This window comes from Artibeus jamaicensis, unplaced genomic scaffold (assembly GCF_021234435.1).
Source record: "Artibeus jamaicensis isolate MK-2021 breed Jamaican fruit bat unplaced genomic scaffold, CSHL_Jam_final contig_2259, whole genome shotgun sequence".
NCBI lineage: Eukaryota > Metazoa > Chordata > Mammalia > Chiroptera > Phyllostomidae > Artibeus > Artibeus jamaicensis.
This window is the reverse complement of record NW_026521468.1, coordinates 1,866,974-1,882,475: the sequence shown is the minus strand read 5'-3', so window position 1 is coordinate 1,882,475 and position 15,502 is coordinate 1,866,974. Positions and strand designations below refer to the sequence as shown.

The following is a 15,502-nucleotide window of genomic DNA, read 5'->3' as shown; positions in this document are numbered from 1 at the left end:
GAGCACTGGCCTGCAAACCAAAAGGCTGATGGTTCGATTCCCAGTCAGGGCACATGCCTGGGGTGTGGGCTAGGTCCCCCGTGGGGGGCATGTGAGAGGCAACCACACATAGATGTTTCTCTCTCTCCCTCCCTTCCCCTCTAAAAGTAAATAAATAAATAAAATCTTTTTAAAGAGATGGGAAGGGAAGGAGAAAGAGAGGGAGAGAACAGCGCTTGTTTCTTTTGTGCCCCCCACTGGGGACCTGGCGGGAAACCCAGGCATCAAGGCATGCACCCCGACTGGGAATCAAACTGGCCGCCTTTTGGTTCACAGGCCATAACTCAATCCACTGAGCCACGCCAGCCAGGGCTCTTTCTTTCTTATCATAAAAACATTTATTGGCTCCAGAAAGACAGAAGACGGGAGAGAAACATCAGTCCGTCTCTCTACCTTCCCACCAGTTGACTCTTATGTGCCCTCGCCAGGGATTGACCCCAGGACCTTGGCACATTGGGGACAATGCTCCAACCAACTGAACAATGAGGCCAGGGCACATCCCCACATTGTCTTTCAACATCCCAAACAAAAAGTGTCATTGATTCGATTTGACATCTGAAGAAGCTGCCGATGCTGAGCCTGACGTCCCAAGTCCCGAGCCTCCTTTCTCTTCTTCCTCCCACGGCACTGAGGGGCCCCTCCTGGGTAGCCCTTTTATATCTTTATTAAGGGTGGATCCTTATTCCCATCCATTTTGTGAAGAAAGTGGGTCAGGCTTTATGATTCCCACTTAACAAGTGAGAGAACTGTTTCAGAAAAGAGATTCGAGTTAATCAAACACTCTGGAGACAGACTCATCTATGCAGTGGCTGGTTTCGAGGCGCTGGAAGCCTTGCTGCTGAGGCCGCAGTGCAGAAGCCTGGACCCGCGTTTAAGATGCCGACCGGTTTGGGGGCCACTCTGCTCCTTTACTTGCGCTTCACCACCCCTAGGGGCACTGTGTCGTCCTCTCAGCCAGGACCAATTTCCTCTTCACAGCAGCAGGGCCAGCAGGGGGCAGCAGGGAGCAGCAAAGGCAGCCACCGCCCCTCAGAGTGTCTGTGCCTCCCAGCAGCCTGAAGTCATCCGTCCTGTGTTTACTTGACCTACAAGGAAACTCAGCTTCTGAGATGGAAAGTTCAAGGTCATCCAGATACTGAACAGACAGGGGTTTAGAGTCCAGACATCCTGGGGAGAGTCCCTGAGGTGGTCGTACTCCAGGACGGTGCCCGATTCCACCCACCCCAAGATGTAACATCTTTTGTTACGTCTTTGTATCTCAGAAACCAGAATGGCCCTGCCGGACGCAGCTCTGGGCTGGGCATCAGTTGATTGGGTGTAGTCTGGACAACCAAAAGGTTGGTTGGTTCCCATCAGAGTACATGCTTGGGTTGTGGGTTCTGTCCCTGGTTGGGGCGCCTACAAGAGGCAACTGATTGATGTTTCTCTCCCTCCTTTCCCCTCCCTCTAGATACAAAAGAAAAAAATTCTAAAAATAAAAAGAAGAGAAACCAGGATGCATTTTACATTCGATAGCAAGAGAAAACACTGCCGGTTGTTTACACGGCAGTGAGTCTCATTTCTGTTCTTTTTTCCTTTCTTGCTTAGGGGGTACATACACTATTGGTGTCTCTCATAATCAATAACATCTTCGATCTGTGGACTACTGCCATAATAGAAGCCTTGGTTTATCGAACGCAGTGTGTGACTCCAATTATTTCTGTTGTCACAATACCTCCAGGGTGGAGGCATCGTCACCCTTCCTTTGTAGGTGAGGAAACTGATCAGAGAGATAGAGGAACCAGATCGCAGTGGCATGTCTGGTAAATAACGCAGCTGGTACTTCACGGGACTTACCTGGCCCATTGCTTCCAACCAAACTTTATTCCTTCCACCATAAGCCATTCTAGGCCTTGAATAATAAGAATCTTGCTTTAAAAATCCAAGTGGCTACAATTAGGTGACAGCAGGGGAAGTTCCCTGAGGGCCAGGATCAGTTAAAATCCAGACCGGAAGGGATGTGGAGTAGACTCCTGGAACCCGGGAGTGTGGGGAAGTCCGAGGTCAGCAGTGGGGTTGGGGGACACAGTGGGCACAGGGGCTGCCAGAGTGGGGCTCAGAGAGGGAGACGAGAAGGGGCCCGATCTTGGCAGACGAGCCTGGAAACTCCCCCTCTGGCCTGAGGACCGGCTCAGAGGCTTGGGCACATTCCCCTCAGTTCAGCCCAGTCCCCCTCACCGCCCCCGCCCCAGCTTCTCCGGATCTGACCCCTGTCCTGTGCAGAGTAGGAGAACGAGAGGGAAAACGAGAGAGGAGGAGACACAGACAGGAACCCGCTTCCTCCTTTTCACATGCAGTTGGGACGCTGAGTCCCAACCCTTTCTCTTCCTCTTATCATTTTCCATCTAAATGATTTCAAAATTAGTTTATATGAAGATCAATGTCCAGTGAGAAGCCTCAGTATTGTCTTCTGCACCTGGAAACCCTTGTCATCTATTGTTGCAGATGGCGCCCTTGGGTGCTAGCCAAGGAAGAAAGCTCAGTAGGGCTGCCAGCTGGCCACAGCCCGGCGTCACGGTGAGGGCGAGCGCTTCCCGCGAATTCCACGGGGTCTTCCCACGACCTTCATGCTTAGAGACCCCGATAAGTCCCCTGATAAGTCCTCCCAGCTCACACCTGACACAGCCAGGACTGAACCTGAACCTGAGTCTCTGACTTCAAAGCCCAAGCTGACCCACTACTCTGGGTGCCTGAATGGACAAACTCTCCAGCCACCTGTCCTCTGGTTCACGGGCTGTCCCTGCACCCTGTGTGCGAGGCTGGGGCTGCATATGAAGTCCCTTTTTCCACCTGTCGGGCCCATATCCTGCCCTCAGCCCTGAAGCCAGACTCAGGCTCTGCAAGATTTATATCTGTGGGGACAGGCGTGGTCATGTAGGCGGTACATCAATAGTCTACTCAGACCCTGTCCCCAGAAGCTTTCTGGGCAGCAGAAAATGATCCCCTCCCCTGGCCACCCCACATACTGGGGACACGAGTCAGGGAAGATAAGCAGTACGGATCTGCAGCTCATCAAATACTTCCTCTTGTGCAATTCTCATCCATTAATCCGTTTGGTCCCAACACCAGTCCTCTGAAGAGGGTAACAAGAAACATCCTTCTGGTTCTACAGCCAAGGAAAGAGCCCAGAGGGGTTAGGCAGGGTCTGCAGGGTCAGAGGAAGAACTAGGCTCGGGATAAAGGCCCTCTCCAGCCGGCTGCCTGGCAGTTCCCGCGAGAGTTACCTGGACTTGGTATTTCCTGTCTTCCTGACTCAGCATAGAAGGGGATGGGGGCCTGGCGGACACGTGACTCCGGAGACCCTTGGGGAAAGGGGGAAAGCAGAGGGCCAGATGAAGACGCTGGAACCCTGGGAAGGGTAGGAGAAAGAAACCAGAGAGAAAAGCCAGCTGACTTCAGAATTGTCCGCAGGGCCATATGAGACTCCAAGCTAATGGTGGAAGGCGTCTGCTATCTGTTCAGGGCCCTGGAAAAAAAGACACATTACAGACGTTCCTGGGAGACTTGGGGGGAACACCTTCCTCCTCCCCTAGGCAGGGGGTCCTGCCCTGTTGTCGTGGTAGTGGCCACATTGTGAGGTGGTTCTGCTGACTGGCAGTGGGGTTGGGGGGAGAGGTGGCCGAGGTGGTGGGGCAGTGGCAGCATCCCGGGCTGAGCCTGCCCTGTTCCCTGCTGGGGGCCTTCTGCCACCCTCCCCCCACTATCATGGGTAGTGCTTACCACTGGGAGGCCCGCCGCCGGCAGATGGCTTTGGACCGAAAGAGGTGGCTGATATCCAAACAAGAGCAGCAGCAAGAACAGGTGCCTGAGAGGGGTCAAGTTCATCAGGGTCCCGGAATGGGGGAGGGAAGACAGACCCCATAGAAGGTTGGGGAATGGGAGGAGAGCAAGGCCTTTGGGTGTCCCTGTGGATGAACTCTTTTTAAGAATATTTTATATTTTTAAGCCCTGGAGGGTGTAGCTTAGTGGATTGAGCATGGGCCTGCAAACCAAAAGATTGCAGTTCAATTCCCCGTCAGGGCACAAGCCTGGGTTGCAGGCCAGTTCCCAGCAGGGTATGCACCAGAAGCAACCATACATTGATATTTCTCTCCTTCCTTTCCCTTCTAAAGATTAAAAAAAAAGAATATATTTTTAGAGAGGGGCAGAGAGGGAGAGAAACATCCATGTGTAGTTGCCTCTCATGCGCCCCCTACTGGGGACCTGGCTCTCAACCCAGGCATGTGCCCTGACTCTGAATCAAACTGGCGACCCTTTGGTTCACAGACCAGCACTCAATCCACTGAGCCGTGCCAGCTGGGGCTGTTGGATGAACTCGTGTGTGTGTGTGTGTGTGTGTGTGTGTGTACGACTCAGCTTTGCTGAGCCCTACGTGGGGGCTGAGGGAGCTTGGGCCTGGTAGGTTTTAAAGCTGCACCGTCCAATAGGGTGGCTACCAGTGTGCGTGCTATTGAGCCCTTGAAATGTGGTGATCTGAGGAACTCAACTGAAAATTTTACACACACTTAATTGATTTAAATAGAAATTTTATTATTTTTAAAAAGATTTTATTTATTTTTAGAAAGAGGGGAATGGAAGGAGAAAGAGAGTTAGAGAAACATCAGTGTGTGGTTGCCTCTTGTGTGGTCCCCACTAGGGATCTGGCCTGCAACCCAGGCATGTGCCCTGACTGGGAATTGAACCAGCGACCCTTTGGTTCACAGCCCACACTCAATCCACTGAGCTACACCAGCCAGGGCTAAATAGAAATTTTAAAATACTCAGTTAACATGTTGGAAAGCCTTATGTTTGGACCACTTGGGTACGTGGACCTACTTTTTCAACCGGAAATTCGATGAAATCTAAATCTAAATTATTTTTGTTGAAAGGTTGTGGCCTAAATAAGATGTGCTATTAAGTGCAAAATGCATGCTGGGTTTTGAATACTCAGTACAAAAACAAAGAATATAAATTATGTAATATTTGTATTGATTATCTGTTTGGGTGTGTGAGGTTAAATAAAATCATTATTAAAAAGTTTTACCTGTTTCTTCCTCTTTGTGTTGCTACAAGAAAATGGAAAATTACATGTGGCACATATTATATTTCTATTGGACAGTGCTGTTTTAAAAAAAAAAGATTTATTCACTTTTAGAGAGAGCAGAAGGAAAGGAGAAAGAGAGGGAGAGAAACATCAGTGTATGAGACAAACATCGGTTGCCTCTCACACACCCCAAACTGGGGACCTGACCTGCAACCCAGGCATGTGCCCTGATCTGGCAACGAACCGGCCACCTTTGGGATTGCAGGCCGGCGCCCAGTCCCACTGAGCCACACCAGCCAGGGCCGGCCAGTGCTGCTTGAAAGCATTTGCACCGAGCTATTCTTTATCCTGTACTGCAAATTGTTTTTCAGTGCGCAGTTCCCAAGCTAGGAAGCAGGTGCTCAGAGACCGATGCTTCCTAGACAGGGACTGTGCTGGGGGCACCGGGGGCCCTGTCACCAGAGGAACCGTTCTTGGGTGTTGCTGTGGGCGAAAGGAGACAGCTCATGCTGTAGCCTCAGCCCCCGGTCCGGGGAGTGCAGACCCTTGGGGCACCTCTCGCTCTAGATTTGGTTGTCTTGCTCCCAAGGCGTCTGGCGGACGAGTGAGTGGGTGGGAGGGAGAAGGATGTCACTTGCCGGGTGCTTCTTGACAGAAACCAAAGCAACCGCAAGAGGACAGATGCCAAACTGAGAAACAACCCCGGCCACCTCCAGAGTCACAGCAGGAGGTGCGGCTGCCACAGGTGCTACCACAACCACCCCCGGCAGCACCGCCACAGCCACAGCCACAGCCACAGCCACCACCGCAGCCAAGGCAACAAAACTTCCAAGACCCTCTCCTTCAGTACACCTCCAAACACAGTCTCCAGAACTCCCAAAAGCTCGGTCCTCAGCTTGTCTCAGTGGGGACACAACAAGACGGAGGGCAATCCAACTGTTTTAACGACAAGTTCCAAGGAGGGAAGAAAAGCCCTCAAGATCCTGGTAAATGTGAAGCCTTATCCTAGACCTACAGTTCAGATCCACGTTACCCCACCCTCTGACTCTCCCCAGCAACCTTGGCCTTAACTTGGGGGCCACTCCCTGTGTTTGCACCAGCCTAGCACTGTGAAGAAGGGTGCCAGCTTCAGGAGGGGGTGGCTCAGAAGCTGTTAGCTCTTCCTCCAGGGCGAGGGTGGCTAGAGGGTGCCGCGTGAGTTGTAGGCTTAGCAACAGAGACTCTGGGCCCTGTGAGGCCCGGCACAGGGGGCCGCAGGTCCTCACTGAGAACTTTCAGGTGGGCTCAGTCTGCGCCTGGCCCCAGGTGGGGGCTGCCGCCTGCCCCCCAGTCACGTAGTAAAGAATCTGCCTCTGCCGTGTTCCGGTGTCAGAAACTGCCAGATGGGCAACATGTGCTTTGTTTCACCGTCAGGTTTCAAGAAGTCAAGCCAGCCCCGCCCAGATAAGTACGCCAGGTGCCCAAGATTCACGGTGAGACAGGGCGTGAAAGGCAGGCTCGCTCCAGCTGCGTGTCTGTGTGCGCCTGGGAGTGAGTGTGTGTGGGTCTAGACAGCTTCCTCGGCAGGACTGAGGGAGGGGCTGCAGTGACTTCTAAAGATTTTATTTTTTGGAGAAAGGGAAAGGGAGGGAGAAAAAGAGGGAGAGAAACGTCCATCCGTTGCCTCTCTCATGCACCCCGACCAGGAACCAAACCTGCAACCCAGGCACGTGCCCTGACTGAGAATCAAACCAGCGACATTTCATTTCGCTGGACGATCCCAACCAACGGAGCCACACTGGTCAGGGCTGTGATTATTTCAAAGTCACTGCTGGATGGCCCACTCCCCTGTTCCTTACTTCCTAAAAATGTCTAAATAGGGGCTATTGCCTAGCACTAAGCATCAGTGGAGGGGTTGACAATCTATTTGGAGAGAGAGGACAGGTGCCAGAGAAGCAAACCATGGAGGCTGTTGGAAGAGCCAAGTCCGTCCGCGACAACTGCAGCAGGAGGAAGCCAAGACCACAAGGCAGCAGGTGGCGGCCCCAGTCGAACCGCCATGCCCCAGTAGCGTGACCGCATCTCTGAACCTCAGCTGCCCCATCCAGAAATCAGTAATAGCAACGCCCCCTCCTTCACGGGCTCATGAGCGCTGGCATGTGGCAATGACAAGACATCAAAGCACTTAGCTGAGAGCCTGGCTCGTTCTAAACCCTTTTAGGAGGAGGACTAGACTGTTACATTTCACTTTGATTTCTCTGGTCTCAAAAGGCTTCATGTCTGAAACCAGCCAGCTCAGTGAGTGCTAAGTAACCTGTTCTGCCTCCTCTCTCTTCCTTTTCTCAGTCAACGAATTACGTACAGCAGTGGTGAGCCAGAGGTAGAGTCCGAGACCAAGCTGGCCATCAGTACGAAACAGACAAGCAATCCCAGCTTCTTGCCACCCAGCAACACCTCCACCCCAAAGCCACCCTGTCTGGATCTGGAATAGGTGGCGGCTTAGCTGGGAATGAAATGTTTCTTCCTGGAAAGGAGACTGGCCAGCTGTGGGGCTGGGGGGAGGGGAAGGGGGCAGGAAGACCCACGAAGGGGCTGGAGAGGGTGAGAGGGTGGTGAAAGGCAAGTGCATGCTTCTCTACGCAAAGCCAGTGGGAGAGCTTGGCCTTGGCCTCCCAAGTCTACAGCTCTGCTACTGGGCTTTTTTTTTCCCTCTCCGATGATAGTTCCGTGGGGGCTTCAGGGGTGATTCTGCCAGGAGCCACCACCCCTGCCGCCTAGCCGATGCTTAGAGATACAGCCACTGGGGTTGTACAAGGAGGGGTTGCCTCCCACCAGAGCAGGTGGGGGCAGCAGCAGGAGGTGGTGGTGGAAGGGGAGGGAAACTGGCCCACAGAAACACACAGGGCTCTTCCGGGTCTCGGCCTGGGCCCGTCGGAGGAGCGGTGACAGACAAGAGGTCTCGGCCTGGGCCTGTCGGAGGAGCGGTGACAGACAAGAGGTCCCTCTTCCAGCTGGGACTAGCGAGGAGGACGCCTCGGTCCTGTTCTCCTGGCCCACATAGTGGTGCCTCTGGTCGGACTGGGGCGCCTCGGCGCAGTACTTCCTGAGGGCGTGGCTGGGGGCGGGGCACAGAACAGGACTCAGGTTAGAAGGGGCCGGCCTGAGAGGTAAACTGGGAGAGAGCACGCTCCTTGGGAGCCATCTCTGAGGTCAGAAAGACAGGACACGTTACAAAGGGGCTCAGGGCCCGGGCAGGAGGCCTTGACACCCACCAGGACGTGAACAGGCTGACATCAGACTTGTCCCCCAGCTCCCGTCCCACTCGCAGGAGAAAATTTTTTTTAACTTTGTTAAGTATAGTTTATTGATTACAATATAAATCTTTACATTCGGTGACGTACACTCAGCAGCAGCCCTAGCCTGGCTTTTCTGGACTTTTGTGCTCTGGCCAGCACCGCCCTGACCCCGGGGCCTAGACAGCAAAGTGTGGAGACACACAGTCCAGCCTCCTTCCTCCCGTTGTCCCAGTCTGCCAGCCAGCGGGCTCCATCACCAGTCCCCCCTCCACCCATCCTACTCCAAGTTCGACTTTCCCCACCACCTCAGCTCATCCCTCTGCTGCCCAATAAAACCTTAGTGAGCAAACACCATTTCTGCTCAGCTAGAGAAGCTGCCTCTGCTCAGAGCCCTGTGGGGCCTGGAGTCCCTGGAGCTTAGTTTCAGCTGAGTGACAGCAGAGACAGGAGGGGTCTAGACATGGCCCTCCTGAGGAGCTGCTCCAGACAGCCAATGGCCAAAGCAAAGCAGATGCCTCCGGCAGCAGACGCTGCGTCCTAGTGCGGCAGAGCCTGGCCACTCGGCTGGGTGCTGCCAGCTTCGCCACAGCCGTGCTGTTTGGCTGGCTATGCCTGCTCCTTCAATAAATAATACTTTTCTTTCCCAATAAATACCTTTGAAAACAACTCTGGCTTTGTCTGATTTTCCCATGTAGGCCCAAAGGGCGCCAGGTACCTTCCTCCCCTCCCCTACTACTTTGCTCCTACTGTGAAGAGAATAAAAAACTGTTTTGTGGAGAGAAGCGTGGGATGGAGAACAGCTGTCTTCCTAGGAATGAGGACCGCCTTTAAGCAGGAAGGACGCAGAATAAAAGGGCCTCAGCCAATCCGGCTGTCAGATGGGCAGGGGCAAGTTACCAGGGAGAAGCGGCCCATCACCATCCCTTTGTCACACGACCACAGCTGGGAGGCACAGGAGAACACCTGTGTACCCTGAGAGACCCTAGAGTCAGCACTGAATGCCCCCTCTCCCCTGAGTTGCTTCCCTATCACTAGGTGGGGAGCCTGGGAAGAAGTCATGTTTCTAAAGCCAGAAAAAAATTAAAGCTTCCTCCACACGGAGGCAGGAGGAAAGGCCAGACCTGAGGAGCTGGGCAGCTCAGGTGCTCAGAACAGAGAGGCAGGGCCCGCTGCAAGGCCTCCCAGGAAACACCAGCTCAGGCTTTCCCCTAGGCAGCCCGAGAGGAAAGGCTGGCGGCAGCCCCTAGCAGAGCTGGGCCTCCGAGCCCGTGGAAATCAGAGGCTACTGCTGTGCGTGTGCGCAGTTGCCTTCCACAGAAAGCTTCCTGCGCTTAGTGGGGAGAGTGGGGGGCGCGTGGGAGGGCATGACAGAGCAGTCACCAGAGTCCTTTGTGGGGCACGGCAGAGCTGTGAGATGCAGAGCAGGCTGGCAGGCTCCCGGAGTTTGGGGACAGCAGCCAGGTCACGGCGGGTGCGGCACCAGCGAGTGGGGTGCTGACCTGTTTCCCCGGCAGTCCACGTACTCATAGCTCTGGAAGACCAGCTGCTCCGCATGGCTCAGGTAGGTGCAGGTCAAGGTGCCCCTGGAGAGGAAGCAGGCTCGATTCCTGAGTCTGGGAGGGAGAGCCAAGCTCTGGCCCTGCTCTGCTGACTCGGGAGGGCGGGTCGGCTCCCTTGGATACCACCTCCCCCTTTCTGTGGGAACCCACTCCGCTAAGGCATCTGGGATCGCCACCCCACCTGTGATCCAGACAGCTCTGTGGCTGCCCCACCAACAGCTTATTAACAAGGTGGGGCCTAGAGAAGGGGCTGGGCCTGCTTTTCCCAAGAACAGATTCATGGGGTCAGCCTGGATGACGCTCCTCACACAAGGTGGAGCCGAGGAGTCAGAATGAAGTCAGAAGCCAGAGAGGGGACACGGGGCTCCGAGTACTACTTACTGGATGTGCAAAAGCACATGGTGGACATTGATTTTCTGCCAGCTACAGATTTTGCTGAGAGAGGGAGGGAGAGAGGGAAGGGGGAGAGGTAAACACACAGGACCGTGTTTCACACTGAGCAGCCTATCAGAAGCTTAGAGACCCAAGGGTTCTACCCCCCTCATCTCCTCAGGCCCCTTCCCATCAGGGGCCCAAATGCCACTCCACCCTGTCTCCTCATCCTGAGGACAGTATGTCACCCTCTGGCAGTATCGATCCTCTGACCCCACCCACTGGGCCCAGGGATGGGCAGGCTCCTCCCACCAGAAAACAAAGCATTTAACCTTCTCTGCAGTTCAGGGCAAGGGGCCTAGGGTCACAGATTGTAAAGATGAATGGAATGCAAGGCTGTTCTGCATTACAATCTAGGTCCCAAAAGGCAGAGGGTGGGGGACCCTGAGTCATGGGAGCTTCAGTCACGTCCGCAGGCCAAAGGCTGGCCACCGGGTTTGTTAGGCAATCCGGGAATCTGATGGGGATCAAAGCCAGGTCTGCAGCCAGAAAAGAGGCCGAGGGAGAAGAGATGGAGGCACACTCACTATGTGTTTTCATCCCCGATCTCGTTGGCTACTCCATAAAAAATCTGTCAACCAAACAGTTACAGGGTTAGCTCCGACTCCCGCCACTGCCCACTTCCCACCACCACACACATCCACACACCTGCGGGCAGGGCTGGCCAGGGACAGGGAGTCACCTGTTCACTGGCCAAAGGGCCAATGTGGAGGAGGAGGCTGCTGGAGACCCGCCCCACCATGAGGGACAGATGCAGGACCTCAGTGGTTAGCTGGGTCACCGTGATGGGGTAGTAGTTGCTATTGGAGACGTTCAAGACATTCTGGCGGGAAGAGAAGGGTGACAGTGGCTGTCCTTACAAAGGGGAAGTCGAAGTTTCAAAACCCCCAGCTTGGCGGAGCTCCAGCCCCACCCCCGATGAGCCTCAGCTGCCGGAGTGCCAGGAGCGCCAGGAGCGCCCTCCGGGGCCCACCCCCCAACCCCGCAGGGGGCTCTTTACGGTATGAAAGGTCACCTGAACTAAAACATTGAGCTGTTTCAGGACCCTGTCTCAGCCCGCCCACCCACCCCCATTACACGCTGTGATTTATTTCTGGGGCCCTGATTCCGACTCCTCGCTGTGGAAAGTCTCCATCCTACCCTATCTGTTAGGGGGCTCAGAGCTGCCCCTGCTTCTCCTCAGGTTTCCACCACCCTCTGGGTGCCCAGGGTCTCAACAGTGGACAAGGGCCACAGAGGAATATAGCTGGGAAGGTGGGGTCAGAGGAGCCCGGGGGCGCGGGCACCCACCCACCGTTATGTTGAGGTGGATATCAGCCTCGTCCAAGGCCACAGTGGAGGAGTTGAGGCCCGCGGGCTGCACGGCGATGGAGCGGGGAAACAGGAAAAACACGAGGAGGGCGGCGGTCACGAGGCAGACGAGCACCGCCAGGAACACGGAGAGCTTCCTGTCGGAGAGTGGGAGCCGGGGTGCAGGAGTCTGAACCCCGAGCAGACTCCGGCAGGGGGCGCGCAGACACTCCTCCCCGTGCACGAGGCTCCCCGTGCACCCTGCCCCCCCAATGTATATTTAGCGCCCTGGGTGTGTAGGACCAGCCTACGTGCAGACGTGGCCTGAGCAGTTAGGAGCCCGGGACTGGTGGCAGACAGCTAGGCGTCCATGCCCAGCTCTCTGTGCCCCTTGGGTCGAAGTCCTGAGCAACCCCAAGCCTCAGTTTTCTGGTCTGTAACATGGAGATAATTGTACCCACCTCAGAGAATTTGATATAAACTAATGCATGGGGAAAAGCACTAATCCCAAGTCCTGGCACATAACTCAAGCTAAACAAATGTGTGTTATGACCACTGGAAAAAGTCAGTCCATGTGAATTTTGAGAGTTCTGAATATTCAGAACAGGAGACCATCTGTCCATCTAATTAAAAAAATGAGACGTGCATTCAAGAAATCACACCTTGTAAGTATCTGGTGAGGGACACTGCGGGTTCAGATTCTGGTATAACTGTGGGGAGGGCTGGGTGCTGGCTCCCAGGCGGAAGCTGAGGACCCGGGGAAGAGGTTGTAGGGGGTCCACGTCAAATGGACCCAGATGATAGTCAGGGTCATGACCCCAGTGAAACTCGGGGCTGCCTCTGAGGTTCTGAAGTATTTCAGAACAGGGAGCATCTGGTTTTCCATGTCTACCGGGAAGAGAACAAGCAGGTCTGAACTGTCACAGCAAGGGAAGCTCTTCGGAAAAGTAACTTCCCAGAGGCCCCTGCAGCCAGGGCCACGCCCTCCCTCCTGGAAGGACTCGCAGGGTCAAGAGGTCCTCTCTGCCTTCGAAAGGGAGCCATGCTTCTGGGAGACAGTGAGCTCATGAGAAGGACATCAAGTAGCTTTATGGCCTGGATTTTTTAAATTGGGAAAATGTACAGAAACGGGGGCCCTGGCTGGTGTAGCCCAGTGGACTGAGGGCGGGCCTGCGAACCAAAGGTTCACGGTTCGATTCCCAGTCAGGGCACATGCCTGGGTTGCAGGCCAGTTCCCAGCAGGGGTCGCATGAGAAGCAACCATACATTGATATTTCTCTCCCTCTCTCCTTCCTTTCTTCTCTAAAGATAAATAAATAAAATCTTTAAAAAAATGTACAGAAATGGGACGAGTACATCTGAGCCCCATGAGGCTCAGGCTCTTTAAGGGGAGAATTAATGGAGAAAAACTGGGGGAGGCAGACAGAGAAGACAAAGAGGAACAGCCCCATGGGCAATGGCCTGTGGAGCTGAGGGGCAGGAAGAGGGGCTTACGTGTGCCTTGGCTTCAGCCTCTGGTCCCCATAGGGGATGAGAGCCACCAGCTGCTTTTCTAGCTCTGTAGAGAGAAAGAAGTGCGAGGGAGGGCCAAGAAGTGCCCATGGGAAATGTTTCCTGGGCCAGCCTGCCAGAAGTCCCCCCACCCCACAGAGCGATGTCAGAGGCATGCCACCTCTGCCCCAGAGCAGGTCTGGAAGCACTGAGGTGTGCTGCTGAAGCTGGCAGCTCAGTTTTGCTACCTCTAGCATGAAAAGTCAGAGATTTTCATAAACATATGTGAAGAACCTCTGCGAGTCACCAGCAAATCAGAGCCTAGCTTCTTTGGAGGAGTCATCTGTAGCCTCCTGAATCCTTGAGCACATTGTTGCTAAGGGAGCAGAGAGGCTGGAAACCCCCTGGGGCTAGGGAGCACCACTGACACAAGAGGGGTTAACATCTCTCTGGCTAGCCTGAAACTGGGGGACCAAGAGCTGGGAGGCCCAATCCCATTCAAGGAGTCTCAGAGGCGCCTGACCTGAGGCCAGTTGACTGCTAAGAGTGTTCCCTGGATTTAGGCTACTTCCAGAGCCTCGAGCCACTCACCTCGAGGGATCTCCCCACTGCCCTGGCAGGTGGGACAAGTCACAAAGCTGGCACCAGCAGCCCTTTCACAAGATGCACAGGAAGAAAACAATTTGCTGCTGCCGTCGCTGGCGTATCTGGCAGCCTTGCTGACGATGGCTGCGGCAGGACGTAGAATTGGCTTGTTTTCATCCTCCTGAGAGCCCAGCTGGGAGAACGTCTCACCCATCGTTCAGGGGGCTTTCTCGCTAATGAGAAAAGAACCAAGTTCAGGGCTCAGCTTGTTAGCACTGATGCTGAATGTTACTCTAGAGTAATGCTACTCTTTCAGGTTCTCAAGATTGACACAGTTCCACCGCGTTTTCATCAAGTTCAAGCCTCAGGAAGCTAGGGTATGGAAAATCGAGCAGTTACAGTGGACTCTCAGGTCAGAAATCTCAATGCATTTCAAAGTCCTTTCATTACTGTAGGAGAGCTCAATCTGCCTACAGGAAGGAAAAGAAAAGCAGAAGTTATTTAACTTTCAGGGACTTTCATAAGTGAATGGCAGAGCACTTTTTCTTCCCCCGGGAAAGTTGCTGACCAGTCATTTACTTCAAGGGAATTAAGCTGCGTAGGGCAGGGGAAGGAAGTAAGTCCAGTCCTTTCTTCCTAGGCAAGAACAGGACTCGAAAGAGGTCTCCCAGCCAAGGTAGGGAAGGAAAGCTTGCATTTCTGAGCCTGGGTAGGTGTAGGCTTTAATAGGAAGGCAGGGATTTGTTGAAACACGAGAAACGAGGCGAGACTGGTCACAGATGAGGCTAAGAACCCTAAGATAATCCTGGAGGGGAGCACAGACCTCTTCCTCACTGCTTTTCGAAGTGGAGTAGGAAAGCATGCCTCCAGGCAGGTGGTTGCAATGTCAGGGTCCCCTCCTTCACTAGGAAAGGCCAAGGTTAAATATAGGGTTTTTTTCCCCAAAAAACCTTAAGAGTGGTGGCAGAGTGAGTGGGCAAGGTGAGCCGCTGCACTCAGACCTTCCTAGGCTAAAATAAAGGGAGTGGCCCTGGCTGGGTAGCTCAGTTGGTCAGAGCATCGCCTTGTTGTGGGTTCGATCCCCAGTCAGGGCACATACAAGAACCAACCAATGAATAAATAAGTGGAACAACAAATGGATGTTCCTCTTATCCTTCTGTCTCCCCTTTTCTCTCTCCAAAATCAATAAATGAAATAAAGGGAGCCTCACCTGGTTCAGGTCTGGGATCCGGGGCTCCTCTCAGCGGCAAGTACAGATTTGGGTCTGTGTCTATGGGGAGGAGGGGCTGTTGGGCAGGGTGGTCCGAGGAGCCACAGCTGGGGCTCGCCAGGGCGACCGGGCCCCCTTCAGCAGTCCTGGGGACCCAATGCATCGCGTTGGAGGGAGCGGAGAGCAGCAACGACCCACGCCTCCCAGGAGAGCCAAGCTGCTTTCCACCCTACTCCGGGGCCGGCCACACGCCGGGGTGGGGATAGTGGTGGGGGGAGGAACTGACAGAGGCTGAAATTTCATTGAGGGGGGAATTTCACGTCCCACCGGAGGAGCCGTTAGTCGCGTTTGGTCGCCTGTGTGTTGGGCTAGGAGGTACGAAAGGAGCATTAGCCCTTGCCTCCCAAGGAGAAAGAAGCGACTGCCTTACCCCTAGGCCACACAGGTACAGAACCGGTTGCCAGCAGAATCGAAAGAGCCTGAGGGAACCAGGCCGTGCCCCGAGCCTTGACTGCAAGCTTCGGGAAGCCCCGCCCCGGCCCTTCCGGCCCCGCCCTCC

General features: G+C 54.4%; 1 protein-coding gene across 4 annotated transcripts; it reads right to left on the bottom strand.

Moving 5' to 3' along the window:
• Positions 1–8,430: 8,430 nt before the first annotated feature.
• TMEM106A (transmembrane protein 106A) lies at positions 8,431–15,472 on the bottom strand. Of its 4 annotated transcripts, none has more exons than XM_037148543.2 (9): positions 15,374–15,472; positions 14,944–15,089; positions 13,740–13,966; positions 13,152–13,215; positions 11,662–11,815; positions 11,050–11,190; positions 10,895–10,938; positions 10,317–10,370; positions 8,431–9,959 (listed from the first exon to the last, which is right to left on the bottom strand). In XM_037148543.2, exons 3-9 carry the CDS (start codon positions 13,945–13,947, stop codon positions 9,839–9,841), a joined length of 786 nt encoding a protein of 261 aa, XP_037004438.2. In that variant the 5' UTR covers positions 13,948–13,966; positions 14,944–15,089; positions 15,374–15,472; the 3' UTR covers positions 8,431–9,838. The 4 variants fall into 4 exon arrangements, 3 of the variants coding, with proteins under 3 accessions (XP_037004438.2, XP_053517334.1, XP_037004455.2); XR_005082970.2 differs by having other exon boundaries at positions 9,924–9,959; positions 11,016–11,190; XM_037148560.2 differs by lacking the exons at positions 8,431–9,959; positions 10,317–10,370; positions 10,895–10,938 and adding an exon at positions 10,378–10,846 and having other exon boundaries at positions 11,016–11,190.
• Between the last annotated feature and the right edge of the window lie 30 nt (positions 15,473–15,502).